The 18267-nt window shown below is 35.5% G+C and overlaps 1 protein-coding gene across 1 annotated transcript; it reads left to right on the top strand.

Moving 5' to 3' along the window:
• Positions 1 to 234: 234 nt before the first annotated feature.
• On the top strand, positions 235 to 16622 carry LOC106908600 (ubiquitin-conjugating enzyme E2 E1). Its single transcript, XM_014974734.2, has 6 exons — positions 235 to 382; positions 4779 to 4962; positions 7294 to 7344; positions 9420 to 9552; positions 15346 to 15493; positions 16329 to 16622. The coding sequence occupies exons 2-6, from the start codon at positions 4808 to 4810 to the stop codon at positions 16424 to 16426; spliced, it is 585 nt and encodes a 194-aa protein (XP_014830220.1). The 5' UTR covers positions 235 to 382; positions 4779 to 4807; the 3' UTR covers positions 16427 to 16622.
• Positions 16623 to 18267: the final 1645 nt, after the last annotated feature.

The following is an 18267-nucleotide window of genomic DNA, read 5'->3' as shown; positions in this document are numbered from 1 at the left end:
CTCCAGTGACTCTTGGAAGTTACTTGGATGATGCCAGTTACAACATTTAATGTCCATTTTTGATAACGTATTTTTGAATTTGGAATGTTTCCAGATTAACATGACATTGATTCATTGAGACCATTAAACTTGACTTCGCCTTCTGAAATGCTGACATTGCGCCATGAGGTCAACATGTTAAAGTCCCTGAGGAGGATTAATCCAATTAAATTAGATGTGCTCAATGTGAACCTTGTAACAGTGCAGTAGGCTGGGCCGATTCCACGGTAGGACCGGTGCAGCACTGCCTACTGCAGCCGCGGGAGGCTACTTCCGTTCCGCAGAGGGCGACAGGCAGCAGCCAGCCTCGACTGTGGCGGAGGTCCAGACACAATAAGACTGGGTAAGTTTTGTTTGCTACACCGTCGGTGTGTTTGGCGTGTACATCCAGACATTCCGTGTTGGTTTCTTTGGGCGATCTGCTGGCTGTTTTTGTTTTCGGTTGATGTCACGGTCAGCTGCGCAAACAACCGAGAAATGAGACAAACAAAACGAGTCTGCCGCACGGGGGAAGGGCTACGGCTACGTGCTGGAGAGTGGAACCGGTCCCGTATATTTCCTGGAGTGAATATTGTTTGGCTTTAAATATTTTACGGATTAATTTATATTCCTATGAACTTGGCGACAAAGTGAGGTAAAGTTACTACTTGTATTATATACATGTCATCCCAGAAGTCTAGTTTTTTAAGTCTTTGCTACCAGTTTGAGTAGAGTAAGCTGTTTTCTTGAAGGGTCTGTTAGCATTAATAACCGCTAATGAAGAAAGTGAGGGTAAACCAGCAGTTATTTACACTTATCACCAATTAAATCCCGATGATATACGCCGAGGATTCAGTTGTGGATTGGGTTACTTTAATAAATCTTGAAGCTAGCTTTTCGGCTACTTCGTCAACCGTAACGGAGGACGTTACCTAACGTTTAAAAAACCGCAGAGGCTAATTTTGTTAACAAATCTCGCGAGAGAGAGAGAAACCACTGCACTCAAGAAGTTTTGAAGATAGGTGTGAAATCTTCTGGATACTTCTCAGCGCATTGCTTTGACCTCTTAATTAGTTGCACTGAATTCAAATGGATGCAGTCAAACACCTGTAGCCTCTTTAGTTCAATTCACTTTATTAATGGAGCTGAAATCAAATGTCATCCAAATTCACTTAAAAACAGAATAGGTGGTATAATTTTTTAGTGTGGCTTGTAATATGAGGTGGGCGTAAAGGTACAGGTGCTGGTCATAAAATTAGAATATTGTGATAAAGTTCATTATTTTCCATAATGTCATGATAAAAATTAAATTGTCATATATTTTAGATTCATTGCACACCAACTGAAATATTTCAGGTCTTTTATTGTTTTAATTTTGATGATTTTGGCAAACAGCTCATGAAAACCCAAAATCCCTGTCTCAAAAAATTAGAATATTATGAAAAGGTTCTCTGAACGAGCAATAAAAATAATCATCTGAATCAACAAAGTAACTCTAAACACCTGAAAAAGATTCCTGAGGCCTTTAAAAACTCCCAGCCTGGTTCATTACTCAAAACCGCAATCATGGGTCAGACTGCTGACCTGACTGCTGTCCAGAAGGCCATCACTGACATCCTCAAGCAAGAGGGTGAGAAACGGAAAGAAATTTCTGAACAAATCGGCTGTTTGCAGAGTGTTATATCAAGGCACCTCAGTGGGAAGTCAGTAGGAAGGAAAAAGTGTGGCAGAAAACGCTGCACAACGAGAAGAGGTGACCGGACCCTGAGGAAGATTGTGGAGAAGGGCCGATTCCAGACCTTGGGGGAAGCAGTGGACTGAGTCTGGAGTAGAAACATCCAGAGCCACCGTGCACAGGCGTGTGCAGGAAATGGGCTACAGGTGCCGCATTCCCCAGGTCAAAGGTCAAGCCACTTTTGAACCAGAAACAGCGGCAGAAGCGCCTGACCTGGGCTACAGAGAAGCAGCACTTTGGACCACTGTTGTTCAGTGGTCCAAAGTACTTTTTTCGGATGAAAGCAAACTTTGCATGTCATTCGGAAATCAAAGTGCCAGACTCTGGAGGAAGACTGGGGAGAAGGAAATGCCAAAATGCCAGAAGTCCAGTGTCAAGTACCCACAGTCAGTGATGGTCTGGGTGCCATGTCAGCTGCTGGTGTTGGTCCACTGGGTTTTATCAAGGGCAGGATCAATGCAGCAGCTATCAGAAGATTTTGGAGCACTTCATGCTTCCATCTGCTGAAAAGTTTTATGGAGATGAAAATTTAATTTGGTCTGGAATCGGCCCTTCTCCACAATCTTCCTCAGGGTCCGGTCACCTCTTCTCGTTGTGCAGCGTTTTCTGCCACACTTTTTCCTTCCTACTGACTTCCCACTGAGGTGCCTTGATATAACACTCTGCAAACAGCCGATTCGTTCAGAAATTTCTTTCTGTTTCTCACCCTCTTGCTTGAGGATGTCAGTGATGGCCTTCTGGACAGCAGTCAGGTCAGCAGTCTGACCCATGACTGCGGTTTTGAGTAATGAACCAGGCTGGGAGTTTTTAAAGGCCTCAGGAATCTTTTTCAGGTGTTTAGAGTTACTTTGTTGATTCAGATGATTATTTTTATTGCTCGTTCAGAGAACCTTTTCATAATATTCTAATTTTTTGAGACAGGGATTTTGGGTTTTCATGAGCTGTTTGCCAAAATCATCAAAATTAAAACAATAAAAGACCTGAAATATTTCAGTTGGTGTGCAATGAATCTAAAATATATGACAATTTAATTTTTATCATGACATTATGGAAAATAATGAACTTTATCACAATATTCTAATTTTATGACCAGCACCTGTATATGGAATTTGGTGAAAGTATTTTCCAGAATAAAGAGGTATTTATATTTCCAGACTTTTTCCCATTCACTGACCCAAGATTGCTTTCTATGAAAAAGAACAATAGTTTATGATAACAGTGAAATTAAAAGCATTGTTGTCATTGAAGAAATTACTTTAACAAATGTCTGGATGGGAGCACATTATGAAAATGTTCCATTACATTTGTCCAGGAAAAAGGTGACCTTACCACTGACACTATGAGTACTTTCTATGATGAAGAATACAGTTATTGGCAGCTTTAGCTCCACCCTGAACAGGGGGTACTTTCTACGGAAAGAATAAAAATCAACACTAAGTGGCTGAAAATGTTGCATTTTCAGTGATTTGCATGTTACAAAAACATTAAAATATTCTGGAAATTACACAAAGTTTACTTCCAATGATGACACTGACATCTATACACCATATTGAATATTTTCTCTCACTTGCCACCAAAAACGTCCACACATTTCAGGTCAGTCATTAATTTATGACATTGAAGTGTAGCCAGTGGCCTCTTTTTCAATTAACAAGTTTTCATTTCTACTCCTCTAAGTCCAATGAGAGACAAAATGTCACAAATTTAATCAAATAATTAAAAATATTGAATAGAATAAAAATTTTTGGGAAAATAATTAAATGTAAAAGTCTTTCAATCTTACATTCAGATATAAGAAACATAGGACAAAAATGGCATCAGAACTGATACTTTTAAGATTACCTCTTATAAATAGATATTAGTAAGCTACTTTTAGCTGTCCGTTGAGGTGGAAGGTGAAGGAGCCTTTTAGGGCATGCAGCTGAAGCAGCAGTAGCTTTTTTTTTTCTGTGTCTGCAGATCTGGTGTTTGATTGACAGAAGGCTGCAGCGTCCCGCGTTTCAGACGTTTACTGTCAGCGCAGTAACACTGTGCCACTCAGACGCAGATTACTGTTGTTTTAGTCATTTTTAACATCAACTGCTGGATATGTGGTGACTGTATATCAGTTTGTGTAATGTATGGTAAAAAAAAAAAAACTGTTTGGCGTGCAACAGTTGCTGAAGGGTTGGTACTGGTGCTTGAAATCCTTGGAAATTGGGTTTGGAAAGTAGAAAGTCATTGAAAGTCCTTGATTTTCAAACTGAAGTTTTGTCATAAAGTGCAAATCTAGGCTTTGATTAAAAGCCAACTTTTAGAAAACATTTACAGTTGGAACCAGATATTTTCATACACCTCATGAGACAGACATTTTTTTCTCTCGCTGTCTGAAGTTAAGTCAGACTAAACTTTTATTAGTTTATATCAGAATATCCAAAATTATTTATATTCTTTAAATACAAGAGCATCTTTTTTGTAACTTTCCTAGTTGTCTTTGAGCAGGCAGGTAATTTACCTTAAGATGTGTTTGGATTGTTTCAGTGTAATGAATATTTATTCCTAATGGCCCAATGACTTGTTGATCTGTGCAACTGAAATCAAAGGTTTCTCATATTTTATATAATTAACAGCTTTATTGAAATTGAGGGATTTCTTTTGTTTTGTTCTTGAACCAGTTAGGTATTTAAAACATAAAATGTAGCTATATTCCAGTTCACTTTCTCCCTTTGTGATACAATCAAAATACATGATTAATAACAGTAATAAATGATATTGTATGAATTGAAACTGTGTTTTTAGGTATGTTTGTATTGTTTTTATCTCCAAAGTGTGGGCTGGAAAAGTTTGAAAACTTGAAAAGTGCTCTAAACCCTGTGATTGGCTAATATTTTCCAGGTGTTACAAAGTTTAATTTCACATGTTAAAGTGATGGAAGCACATGTATTAGTGGAAAGATTAAGATTTTCTGGTAGAAATGAACAACAAATTTCCCACATGTGGTGAAACATTTGCCCTGGTTTACTTCCTGTCTTTTTTTTATTCTCAGGTTGCGCCTCTTCTCCAATCCAAACCGGAATGTCGGATGAGGATTCCCGAGCCAGCACCAGCTCTTCCTCATCTCCGCCTTCCTCCAGCCAAAGCAGACATCGGGACACGCAGGGCAAGAAGAAACGGGAGAGCAAAGCCAGCATGAGCAAGACCTCCAAGCTGCTTTCCACCAGCGCCAAAAGGTTCGCATGACACGACGGCGTCGTAAAGTCACTCATTCTGAAGGATATTTCTAATCCAAACCAATCATGTTGGGCATAAATCTGAGATGTTAATGTTGCAGACGGCAGAGAAGTTGTAAAATCTGATTTACCCTGAGTAAATTAGAAGAGTGGGGGAGTTTTATTGCACTTCCACCCTGCAGTTGTCATATATTTGGAAAATATGACCTACAGGTTAGTTTTTGCATAAACAGTAGCTCCAGTACAGTTAAGTTAGTCATACACTGCAAAAACACAAAATCTTAGCAAGTATTTCTGATCTAGTTTCTAGTGGAAATCTTAGTTTTGTCTTATTTTAAATGTACTAACTTGCAAGTAACTTTCCAGCAAGATAGAAGTTGTTTTAAGTAAATACAACTTCCTTGAATTATTTTTATTCATTCAAGGAATACGTTTGAGCAGAACGCCAGGTTTTCTGAGCTGAGTTGTAAAAAAAACTGCTTCACATTTTGCTCTATAACTGCAAAAGGATAAGAGTCAGTTAAACAATGGATTTCCCCAGGGCCGTGTCTAGATTTTTATGTTAAGGGGGCCAGGCACAAACTAAAATTGCAATTTCATCTAAAAGCATTGAAATCTTAGATTACAATGGACAGTGGACTAAAGTTTGATAACAAAACTATTTATTAAACCAAACAAAAGACATGGGTCTGTTTAGCATGCAAGAACTATGCAGTACACTGCGAAAATGCAAAATCTTACCAAGTATTTTTGGTCTAGTTTCTAGTACAAATGTCTTAGTACAATTAAAATAAAATACTAATTTAGATGCTCTTATATCTTGCAGAAGTAATTTTCTGCAATAAATACGTAGAATAATCCTTAATATTGATGAAAAAATAGTTCCACTGGAAGAGTGTTTCACTTAAAACAAGACATTTTTCCCATGTAATAAGTGAAATAATCTACCAGTGGAACCAGTACTTGTATTCATTCAAGGAATTATTGACTCTAAAGAAGCTCCTATATCTTGCTGAAAAGTTACTTATGAGCTAAGTTTGTCTTATTTTAAGTATACTAATACCAAGAAAAATACTTGGCAATATTTTGTGTTTTTGCATTGTGACATCTGTGGTGTGTTTAAAGGAAACGCAGAAGCTTCCTTTTCAGATAGAAGATATAAAACTGATCACCACTTATTTTCTCCATTGTGGTTTTTGTTTCTTTTTGCACAAAGAGCTTTTTACTGTTTTGCTTCTGACTATTGAAGTGTTCAGTGTATGGTTAACAGTTGTATTTTGTGGCTTCGGTGTTTTGTTTTTTCTCTACTAAGAAGCATATATATATATATATATATATATATATATATATATGTATGTTTCTCTTTACTTTTTCTTCCATTAATCTGAATAACAACTTCTGTTCTTGTCGTCTTGGAGTTGATCCATTTGTTGGCTTTAGTTTCTTCTTTAGCCTTCTGAGAACTGAACACAGGTTCTCATTGGCGCTAAAATCTGGGAATTTTTCCAATTTTTTTACGTTCTGATTGTCATGACAGCTTATTTTAGATTTTAGATTCATGAGAAATCATCACCAGGTTGTTTCTGGATCTGTATCCAAATCCTGGCTTTATTCTTGGTGGTGTTTGAAGAGCAAAACTGGGAGGAAATCGTATTTCTCGGTGGAAAAGGAGCACCGCACATGGATTGAATCAGGATTCCAGATGTTCAGGAGGAAGATCGCAAAAAAAAATAAATAAAAAATCACTCTGACGACAGTCTTCTGTCGTCAGTCTCTGTTCCTGCCCCAGAACTCCAGCATATCCTGCAGTTGCTTTGATTGGCGGCTTTCTGTTCACACTAAAGATCTGCTTCAATTAGGGATGCAGCTTATTGATTAATGAGTTTATCTGAAGTTGACTGATCCTACTGATCAACTAACGACTAATAATTTTCTTAAAAATCTGTTTTCTCTTGTATCAAGAGGGTGGACCATTTTTACCATTAAATACTTCATGAAAAATTATTAAATTTCAACATTATGTTAGCCAAGCTGAGATAAACTTTTGCTGGACAATAACTTGTCCCAACAATTACTTCAATAAACGATAATATTGTTGTTTTGAGACCATTTTTAAGTAATGTAAAGGATGTAACCAAGCAAATATAGTTGATGATTCAGTGCAAAAATATACAAATTAAGTATTTAATTAGTAGGTTTATGTTTGTTTCTTTGTAGTAATTGAATCGGTGCAAAAAAAAAAAAAAGCAAAGTTTGCAGAGAAACATTTGTCACTGCTTCATAGTAAATCTGTGGGGTTTCTGAAGTTATTTTTATTTCTTCTGTGTGCAGGATTCAGAAAGAGCTGGCTGACATCACACTGGACCCTCCACCAAACTGCAGGTACGGTTCTTCTGTTTGTTTTCAGTTATTTACTAATGCATACCAAATTAGTCTGAATTATTTGTAACTCATCCTCACACATCCATCTACTTAAATTCCTAAACTCTGATAGAAATGTGACCGAACTGCAAGAAAATTTCAAATTTAACTGAAATCATTAAAGGTTTGATTAATTGTAACATGTTGGTTGTAAAAGTTTGACATTTTCAGGTTTACATTTATCCACTTTGCGCCAATTCAAGTTACATTTATTCCTACCAATAGATTTTAAAATTAACAAAATACTGCAAATAGATAAATTATTGTTGAATCCATCAATTTTAAAATTGTAATTGTTTAAACTTCATTTGTGTATGACTGAAAGTTTTCTCAAAGTATCTTCTTCTTTTTTTTTCTTTTAGTCCATTTGAGACAGCGAACATCAAATTAATTCATTATTGGTGTGAAAAAATGTTGTAATGATGGATAAAATCACATTAAATATTAGCAATCCTCTAAAATACATGATCTTACCATCAGTTTGGCATCATCTCCACCTAAAGCGGTCTGTCGGCTTTTGCATGCTATCGTGCAGTATAATGAAAATCTTTATGTAAGATAACTGTACTTAACCTCTGGGTTCAGCTGTGTATTTGAAAGAGTTGCGTGTTGAAATTTCCAGACATTGTTAATTATAAAACAGCCAGAGGTCGATGTCAACATGATCAAAAACGAGGAAATCAATATGTCTGATTGTAACGATCTCTCCCTCTCTCCCCCATCGCTGCGATCAAAACTGCATGTTCAGCTGCTTTGAAGAGGAAAAGATCAATACAGATTATTAAGGATCACTAAACCCAGAACACGGGATTTACTTTGAACTTCAGCATCCATGAATAAAGCTCAGTGGGATACCAACATCCACATTCCTTTTTATTTAAAGGACACATACAATGGAAAAAATGATTATTTCTCATCTTTATTTACTGATCAGGGAAATATTAAATGAAAAGTAACATTTATAGTCCTTCATGTAGCAGTAAAAATACAACATTACTATGAATTTATTGGTTTCTACAGCTTTTGAATGTTAGATTCACATATTTTTATATTTTTGTCTCCTTGTTTAATTTTTTTTTTAATTATTCACCTTATTTTTTAAAAGGTGCCAGATCATATTAAGGTCACATTTCCTCTAAATTCTGTATTAGCACTGAAACGATTAACCAGATTAATCATTATGACTCGATTATTGAAATAATCGTCAACTAATTTAGCAATCAATTGTTAACTGGACTATAAAGAACAACACAATAAAAGCAGTAATTAGGCCAAAACTGTACCAAAAATCAAAACTTTTTGTATTTAAGATTAAACATTTCCTTTTGTACATATTTTTATCTTCACTTGGTTCAAATTCAGTACAAAAAAATCTCCCATTAACAATCTTTTCCATCCAATTACTAATTGGTTTAATCCAAATGAATCAACACTGTATTGATAAGTCGAGCAGAAAGGGCTGAGCTTTCACTTGTTGATGTTAGAAGCATCTTTTGCTGCTGATGATCAACCGTAGATCAAAACAAATCTGTTTTATTGCATCTTAGGCAATAAAATGTTTATTTTCTCAATTTATCAACATTTTTTGTGTGTATTTTTAATGCCAAATGAAAATACCATTTTTTTTATCCAATTCAGAAAAACTAATAGATAATAGATTTCTAAAATAATCAATATCTTGTTTTTTTATTAATCAAATCTTAGTAAATATTTTACTAACACAAAAGCGTAATTTCAAGCGTGCACTAAAGGCAACAAAATGTTATTTAAAAAGGGAATTTAATTATTTGCTTATTATGTATTTTAATTGTAAAAAGGCTTGCATGACAAATCTACATAATGTGCTAGTTTTTTATCCAATTAATGATCAGAATAATCGATTTACGATGATAATAGTTAGTTGCAGCCCTAATTTAAACAGAATGATCATATTCTTTTATCAATCTAGCTGATAAATACCAGAGTTAACAGATGGAAACCAAATTGCAATTTGAAGGTTATCTGAATGATGGTTCTGATCGTCTCTGTGACTGCAGTGCTGGTCCAAAAGGAGACAACATCTACGAGTGGAGGTCGACCATCCTGGGACCACCGGGCTCCGTGTACGAGGGAGGAGTCTTCTTCCTGGACATCGCCTTCACACCCGACTACCCATTCAAACCCCCAAAGGTACAAACTGCAGTTAATCGTCCGCCATGACAGAACAACAGTCCATTAGAGGCCACAGTGCATGAAAACTGATACAAACCTTTCAAATAAAACAACTCCAGAGTGAAATCTTCTTTAATAAGCTGATTATTGGAGGCATTTTAAAAAACAAATTCACTCAAAAGCAAGAAAAGTTTGATACAAGGTATCCAAAAATAGGAACAGTGTCGACAAAATTGCATCTTTAAATACTCCTGTGCAGATTTGTTGCAGACGGTTCTCAGATAAGGTGAAACTGTGTGGTTATGTTTGTTGAAAAGTGCACTTCCTGCATGACTCACTTTCTGTTGCCATTCCTGTTTTGTAGCTGTGTTATTTTCCCCTGTTCAGTCTGCATGGCCTCAAAATAACCAAATTCTCAATAGTAGTTTCTAAATTACATTTAGCAGCATGTATGTCAATTCATTTCATGGAAAGAGGGATGTCGCTAAAACTGTCAGCGACTGTTATGAACTTTACTTTTTACGGTAACGGTGCTTAAGTTCACATGACACATTCAGAAAATATTTACTTCAGCATTTAAATGTAGTTTTGTCAACATGTTTGCAAAAAAATAGCAAGGTAACTCTTCAACTGTGTTCCTTTATTTGTAGTTCTTATGGGTCTTATTTTTAAAAATTAAAACGTTATAAATTTAAATACTGAAATTTTAAGAATTTGATGCCTATTATAGTCTGCTCCGTTTCTATTTCATGACTAAATCTTTGCATTGACCTGTTTGTTATAGTCAGATAAACTGAAGTTTACTTGTTATCTAAATGATTTAAGCAGAACCTATTTATGCAAAGTTCAGCTTTTGCACCTTTTATGTTTCCATTTAGGTCTCAACTTCTTCTAACAACAACTCAAGCGCTTAAAAAAGAAATAAAAAAAAAAACCACGTAGCCGTTTTTTGGCAGTAAGTTCATGTTTTTAGGTGTCAGGGAAAAATGAGCCTCCCGATTGTTAAGTCGTATTCCAGCACTGCGTCATTACCTAGCAACCCCAGCAGAGCCCAGCCCCGTTACCTAGCAACTCAGGTGGAACTCCAGCACTTTTGGTAAAGCTGACACATTGTTAATCACTTTAAAAATGTCCTAAATACACACAATTTCAAGACTGTATGAGAATATATTTAAGGATGGCTAAATGCATGAAAAAAGCAAAGACATCCCAACTCTACGGAGCTTTTTAATGTCTCATTTTAAAGTCACTCCATGACTTTCTGATCTTTAAACGCGCCTGAGCTCTGCAGCTACGAAACCTGCTGACAAACCCATCAAACGTATGAATATCATTAGGAACTGGGAGCATAAACGCTGCATACATTAATAACAACCAGCACATGCATATAAACTGGCTTGTTTTCTATGCATTGCGGTTGCTCTGAATTTTATGTCCAATTAGCCACTTTCAGTTTCCGTGTGGTGTTTTGCTAATCTGAGGATCTGTTTCTACTATCTGATCATCAGGCAACGTTTTACAAACAGAAAGAAAGTGTTTCATCTCAAAATCTGGCCCTTAACATCAGGGCCTTTTTCATCTGTTTAGATTCCTGTAGGTTTATTTTCTTTATTTAGAAAACGTTGATCACTTCAGTTATACGTCTGACATTTATGTGCATAGATTACATTAAACCATTAACTTCCCCTAGTATTTCCATCTAAGTAATGCATTTTGCTTTGGTCCAATGCCAGCACATGCAGCAGCTGTTTAATAATGCATTTAAAACTCATTAACTTCTACATTAAAAGCATGAAATCCAGTTTAAAGCAGTCAGTGATCATTTCTGGACTTCTCCCTCTTAAGCAGCACCTCCTTTCATGGATGCTGATAAAGGTTTGTCAAACACTGAGCTGGAGAAAATGGGTCTAAACTGATGAGCTTTGAGCCAAAACATGACACACGAGAAAGCAAACACTATCTGTACGGCCCCTAGATACAGTCAGGAGATAAAAAAAAACTGAATTATCTATTCAGTTTAATAAAAACTTAACTTTTTTGTCTATCTAAAAACGGGGTAGAAAACATTCCTGTAGGATTCCAGGGTTTCCTGCAGTATATTATAAGCCTGGCGGGCCACCAGACTTTACCTGTGTCCCCACCAGGCTTAGCATTGCTTATATTTTTAAGTCATTTTAAAATATTTGGATTTTATTAAGGCTTTATAGTTGGTGTTCAGGTATTATTCCCCCCAGTCTTTCAGTAACATAATTATCAAGTGATATTTTCAAATTTCCTGTCAACTTTAAACATTTTTTAACTGAAAAACATGACGGGCCGCTGGATGAATGACTGGCCCAGCGCCCAATCACAAGACTTAGCACGTTTTCTGGGGGAAACGTTGGGTTACCAAAGGTGCTTCAAATCCCTGAAAATTCTTTAAATTCAAGTCCAAAGTTTGGAAAGTGCTTGATTTCTGCATAAAGTCCTTGAAAGTGCTCAATATTCAAACTGTTTTGTAACAAAGTGCAATCTAATGTTTGATTAAAAGCCTATATTTGGGAAATGTCATTTACAGTTGAAACTAGAAATTTTCATAAAACTGAAAAAAGGTTTATTCAGACTAAACTTGTCTTTTTAATCTTGTTTTTATTTGCTGAATGCCAAAAAATATAGCGGTAATGTTTTTCTATCTTAAGTTTAACTTTCAGTTTAACCACAAAATATTTGGCCACAAGTCACTTTTACTTTCAGAGAAAAATAAATCGCAAATAATGCAGAAAAAAATTCTTATTCTGATAAAAACATATATTGTCACATTCTTCAGGTTTCTTATTTAACAACTTAAGCTTATTTTATGCAATATTAGACATGCAAATAAATAATTCAATTCAGTTTTCCAATAAGGAAATAAACATTTTATTTCCTAAACTGTAATAACACAGCATTCAAGTTAATTATTTTAATAATCACTTAATCACAATTAGTTTGTTCGTTTCAGCCCTACAGTAAAAGAACATTCTCTGGCCTGTTAAACTTTATGCTCACAAACAACACCTGTAGTGATCTTAGTAATCCAGTTGTTGACATCTTGCTCAAACTGTCAGCAGTAGTTGTAAGAAACTGTCCTCTTCCATATTGTTGTTCCTCCTCTTTAATCCCAGATTACAGTTCTTTATTAATCCCAGCGTTAAAAACTTTTTCCATCAGACTGGTGGGTGTCCTCTTAACCCAGTTACTTTCACAGCTAAACCACATTTCCTGCGCAGCTTAGCTTATCTCTGCACTTAAAGCGCTCACTTCATTCTGTTTCTGCATCACCAACAAGCAGCTTCACATCCGTTCAACATATTTCTGTTTTTTAATTAAATCAAGATGAAGATGCCCTAAACTGGACTACAGAATGTCACAGTGGAGCCAGATTATCGTTTACATGAGATTCACTTCCTACAGCTTTGTGTTTAAAAACAATTCAAAGGCTAATCATGGTTTGTTTACGCTTCAAAGTGTAATCTGAGATATAATACTTCCCATTTAATAGATAACAGAAGTGACATCTGCTTTTCCCTTTTATTTAAACCCTGAAGGATTTAAATAAAAATATGTATTGGGAAGTGGTAATCTGATCTTTGTTTGAAGATTGAGTTTTTATTCGACTCCAAACAACAAACCTGAAAATAGTTAGATTTTTTTTTCTGAAAAATTACATTTTTAGGTTTTAAAAACTACTTTTGAATAAAGAAAGGCTGACAGAAGAGGCAGCTTTTGTTTTGTTTCATTGTATTTTAATAAAAAAATCACAAAACTAAACTACACTTTTGGCAAACAGAAAACACAAGAATTGTTGGAAATTAGGAGGAAATATGTTCTTTACTGTTTGAAATTAAACTAGATGATTTTTTGACGGACCTGTAAATTCTTCTTTGACTAATGGTCTGCTCAACCTGAAATAAGCATTTCTCTTAAATTCCTAAATGAGGGGAAAAACATTTAATCTTTACAAAATAAAGTGTTTGAGCTTCATAGAAACAAGTAGTTTGGTATGGTTTTTACTAAATATTCATACTTTTTGGGCAGATTATCTGTTTTTGTGTGCTTATGGTCGTTGGTATTGATTTTTATGAAACAGTTTATGGCACTTAATGTTTCTATGGCAACAAAAATTTGCATTAGTGTGATAAAAGAATGATTTAAATAAGAAAAATAAAGTTGTTGCCTTTCATAGATGAAACTGACCCTGATTTATTTAACATTTGTAACTTCTAATGTATGAATGAATTAGAAGTTTGGCTAATTTTATTGAACGTAGCATAATAAAAGAATATGTTATATAAGCAAAAGAACAACAGTAAAGTTTATTTACACGTTCAGAGGAGTGGGTAGAAACATAAACTTATGAACCTGCTATGCTAGTAGCATCGTCCAGTAAATTACTGTTCTTGGTTAATAATAGTAGCGTATTTTATTTGTAATCCCCTTTATATTTTTAGTTTTTAAAGGACTAAAGTTAAAACCTGTTAGTCTTTTCTACATCAAGGATTTCAAGGACTTTCATTGTCTTGCCTGCTCATATTTGCATGTTTATGGTATGAAAACATAAATAAACAGCTGTATATAAAAAAAATAGACTTTAGATATAAATAAATGAGTTAGAGTGAGATGATTAAGTGTGACTCAAGTTGATTCATATTTACACTCGTTGTAACAGCAAATTTTCTGTGGATGAATCACCTGTGTTTGTCGCGGAGTTCAGTCCTGATGAGTAAAACAAGTCATTTATTTTTTTAAGACAATGACTGTGTGTGAAGTACCTCTCTGTAGCCACTAGAGGGCCTTCCAGAGCAGAGTGAAGGCCTTCCAGCCTCAGGTGTTTCCCTGCTCTGAGTGAATTTCAAATATAACTGACAGACATAAAAAATGTCAGTTTTAGGTTGGATGATGGAAAAACGTGAATTATTTCCTCCACCTTACTGAATGTTGTGTCTGCAGGTAACGATTCGCATGAGGATCTATCAGTTTTTATGCCAACTGATGTAACCTGAATACAGTTATGAATTACATTTACATTATATCAGTATTTGTACCCTCTTCAGTTTTTTTTTATCTGGAAAATCTTTAATTTTAGGTGATTTCTGCCTTTTATTGAATCACCATTAGCTTTTAAGTGCAATAAATAAACATTTTTCTACAGTACAGCTAAAATAAAATGAGACGTACACAGTCTTATTTATTTAACTTTGTATTGTTTCTAATGCAGATATGTTGACTTAGTGATGCGTTATTATGGAAAATTTATATTTTACATGTTTTTTCCATTTCCATTTGGTTCTCAGCTGCTTCTAAAAACAGCCAAAGTGCTTAAAAAACACACCCGTTTCAAAAACCTTCAGAATGTAACGTCACAAATCAGCAAGCTCTGCCCTGTTACCTAGCAACCCCATTGAGGCCCACCCCGTTACCTAGCAACCCCAGTGAGGCCCAGCCCCTTACCTAGCAACCCCAGTGAGGCCCAGCCCGTTACCTAGCAACCCCAGTGAGGTCCACCCCGTTACCTAGCAACCCCAGTGAGGCTCTGCCCCATTACCTAACAACCCCAGTGAGGCTCTGCCCCATTACCTAACAACCCCAGTGGAACTCCAGGACTTTTGGTCATCTAGTTTTACTCCCATACGCTCTCATTATTGAAGAATGATTTCATGCCAACAAGTGTAACGAACATGTTTTGTATAGGCCATAAAATATCCTGACCTGTTCAAAAAAGCATAATAAGTGATTTTTAAAAATATTTTCTTCACAGCAGCAACTATTTTTCTGTGTTTTTTTTGTCTGCAGGTAACGTTTCGCACGAGGATCTATCACTGCAACATCAACAGTCAGGGAGTGATCTGTCTGGACATCCTGAAGGACAACTGGAGCCCCGCCCTCACCATCTCCAAGGTGCTGCTGTCCATCTGCTCCCTGCTCACAGACTGCAACCCAGGTAACACCACCCTACTGCTGCACCCACCAAAACAAACTAAAAAATAAAACACCAAAAGAACAAAAACCACACACTACTGAAACCATAAAGCATATTAATTCTGAAGTGCTTCTAAATAAATATTAATCATCAGAATAGAAATTGTACATCTTATTTTAGTTTAGCATTCGATTAATTAATTGTTTTTTGATTTGTACTTTGTTGTGGATGAAAGCTGTTAAATAAGAATAAGTTGATTTTTACTGCTAAGCTCACAGCTGCTTTGGTTCAACATTTTCCTGCTTCTCAGTTGGTCTGTCACAGTAGCAACTTTTGCTGAATGATAAATTGTCCCAGGACTTATTGTGATAAATGATAATATTGTTGTTTTGAGACCAAAGGTAATGCCATAGTAATGTAAGTTCACTCTCTTTAAATGAACAAACTGTCATTTCTATCAAAAGTTCAACTCTGGAATTGGAAGACATTTTAAATATCCAAAATAAACAAAATAGAAATGACAAATAAAATGAATACTGAAGTTTCTGCCTCCAGAAAAATGTCTTGATGAGACCAAAGCACCACAGTGAATACTTTTACCATCCAGATTTTGGTAGAAAGAGGGAAACAATCAATCGTGCAAATGTAAATTATTGCGCTTGTTTTAATTTATCATGCAATTATTTGATTTATTGCTTATTGCAACAGGCTTACTCCTCAGTTAATGTAATTAAAATGCATGCTGATCAAATTCACCATTTCCAATCTGACCACAAAAGCAAACTGAATCCTGCAAGTTACAGGTTCTGTTTGTCCTGAGGTCTAATCCCTGTTTTTTTTATTTTTCTCCTCTCAGCTGATCCACTGGTGGGAAGCATCGCCACGCAGTACACGACCAACAGAGCCGAACATGACCGAACAGCCAAACAGTGGACAAAACGATACGCCACATAAACCCACCGGACGCCAGTGGGAGGAAGAGGAGGAGCAGGAGGAAGAGGAGGGCCGGGGTGGGGGGTGATCTGTGTTGTTTGTGACTGGGGTTATTTTTATCTCATATTTTTAGTACTTTGTCGGCTATATTTTTTTTGCTTCCTGGTTAAGTTATCGTTGTGAACATGGTAATAAAGGAACACAATGGAACATCTCATCCAGGGCTTTATTTATTTAAACTGAGATTTAATTTCACAGGCCTCAGAAATAAATGATGATTTACATGAAATTAGTTATTTTAGAATTTATGTGAAGGCTTTTTATACAAGTGTTATCATTCTAGTCCACAAAATATCTTTACATTGTGGCAGTTTTGCTCCAGATCACTTTACTGACACAGAGCTTTGTTTTTTACACTCTTAACATTTTAACATAAATTAGCAGCTAGTTGCACTAAAGTCGTTTTAATGGAAGTGTGTCCTAAAGCAGAGGTGAAGGTCTAACTCAGGGATCCCAAACTTTTCCAAAGAGCATTAAACTCTGCAAGGCCACAGAAAACGCTACAAAATATGTAAAGGAATATCAACTTCTAGAATCGTTTTTATTCACTATTCCATAATTATTACAGTCATTTAGCATAAATGCTGTGTCTAATATGTGTTATGTGGTAGAAAATTACTAGATAATATATTCTGATTTTATTACCACATAATACAATTTTAACACAATTTCCTCTCACGTTTTTGTTTTTTTTTCCTGTCATTTTCTTGTCAAACTTTTTAATTTCTTGGTTGCTACGCCAGCTTGATTAGCAGAGCAGCTTAATGAGTTTGACTGGCAGCCAATCAGAAAATGACCATCAGAAATAACATTTAAATTAATTATTTTAATTTTTTTTTTAATTATTGAAAAACAAGAAAAGATGAAAAACTTAAGATTAAACAGCTAATGGGATTCATATTTGTTGCATGTTTTTCTCACTTTGAAAAACATTACTATTGATGAAAAATAGTTTTTCATTGATATTAATGGATTATTTACATAAAATAAGCTCCTATAAATTGCTGAAAAGTTACCTACAACTTATTTCTGTCTTATTTCAACTGTGGTAAGATATTCTGTTTAGAGACTAGACCAAAAATACTTGGTAAAATTTAATGTTTTTGCAATATCCTACATTCTTTTTGGTCAATTTTAAATAATTATTTACATAAAACAACCTCATATTTTTTGCTGAAAAGTTACCTGTAAGTTAGTTTTTTTTTTCTTATTTCAAGTGCACTAAGATATTTGACCTAGAAACTGAACCAAAAAATGCTTGGTTAGATTTTGTGTTTTTTTAGTGATCAATGTCAAGTTCGACCTCAGAACCATTCACCTTCACAATATTTGGTCAGTCCAGCTGGGATTCGGTCCAAAATAAGTTCATATACGGCGATATGTGACATTTCTTCCTATTTATAGGTTTAACCACATGACCCATTGTGCTAGTCAGCAGTGAGTTTAGGAGTGTTTACAGCTTTGTTTATCAGAGGGAGAGTCATCTGTCAGAGATAACAGGGGATCGTTACCAAATATAACCTCGCTGCGATGTCGGGTGAACGGATATGAGATGCGAAGGATCAGAGAGGTCAAACGTCCTCGCATTTCAACGGCAGGTCACTGCCAGAGGAAACCCGCTCTGCAGAACAGCTACAACCACTGCCTCTCAGAATACGCTTTCACTTAATAAAGCTACAAAAACTAAGAACACATGCTTATTTTATTTTAATTTATTATTGGGCTGAGGAAATCTGGTAGAAAACTGAGCAGATAAAAATGTTACCAAGTATTTTGGTTACCTGTAAGTTAGTTTTGTTTCA

The sequence above is a fragment of the Poecilia mexicana genome, unplaced genomic scaffold, assembly GCF_051168715.1.
Source record: "Poecilia mexicana isolate PSO_F unplaced genomic scaffold, ASM5116871v1 scaffold_16, whole genome shotgun sequence".
Taxonomy (NCBI): Eukaryota; Metazoa; Chordata; class Actinopteri; order Cyprinodontiformes; family Poeciliidae; genus Poecilia; species Poecilia mexicana.
The sequence above is the reverse complement of the archived record's forward strand: the minus strand, read 5'-3'. Positions and strand labels throughout refer to the sequence as shown.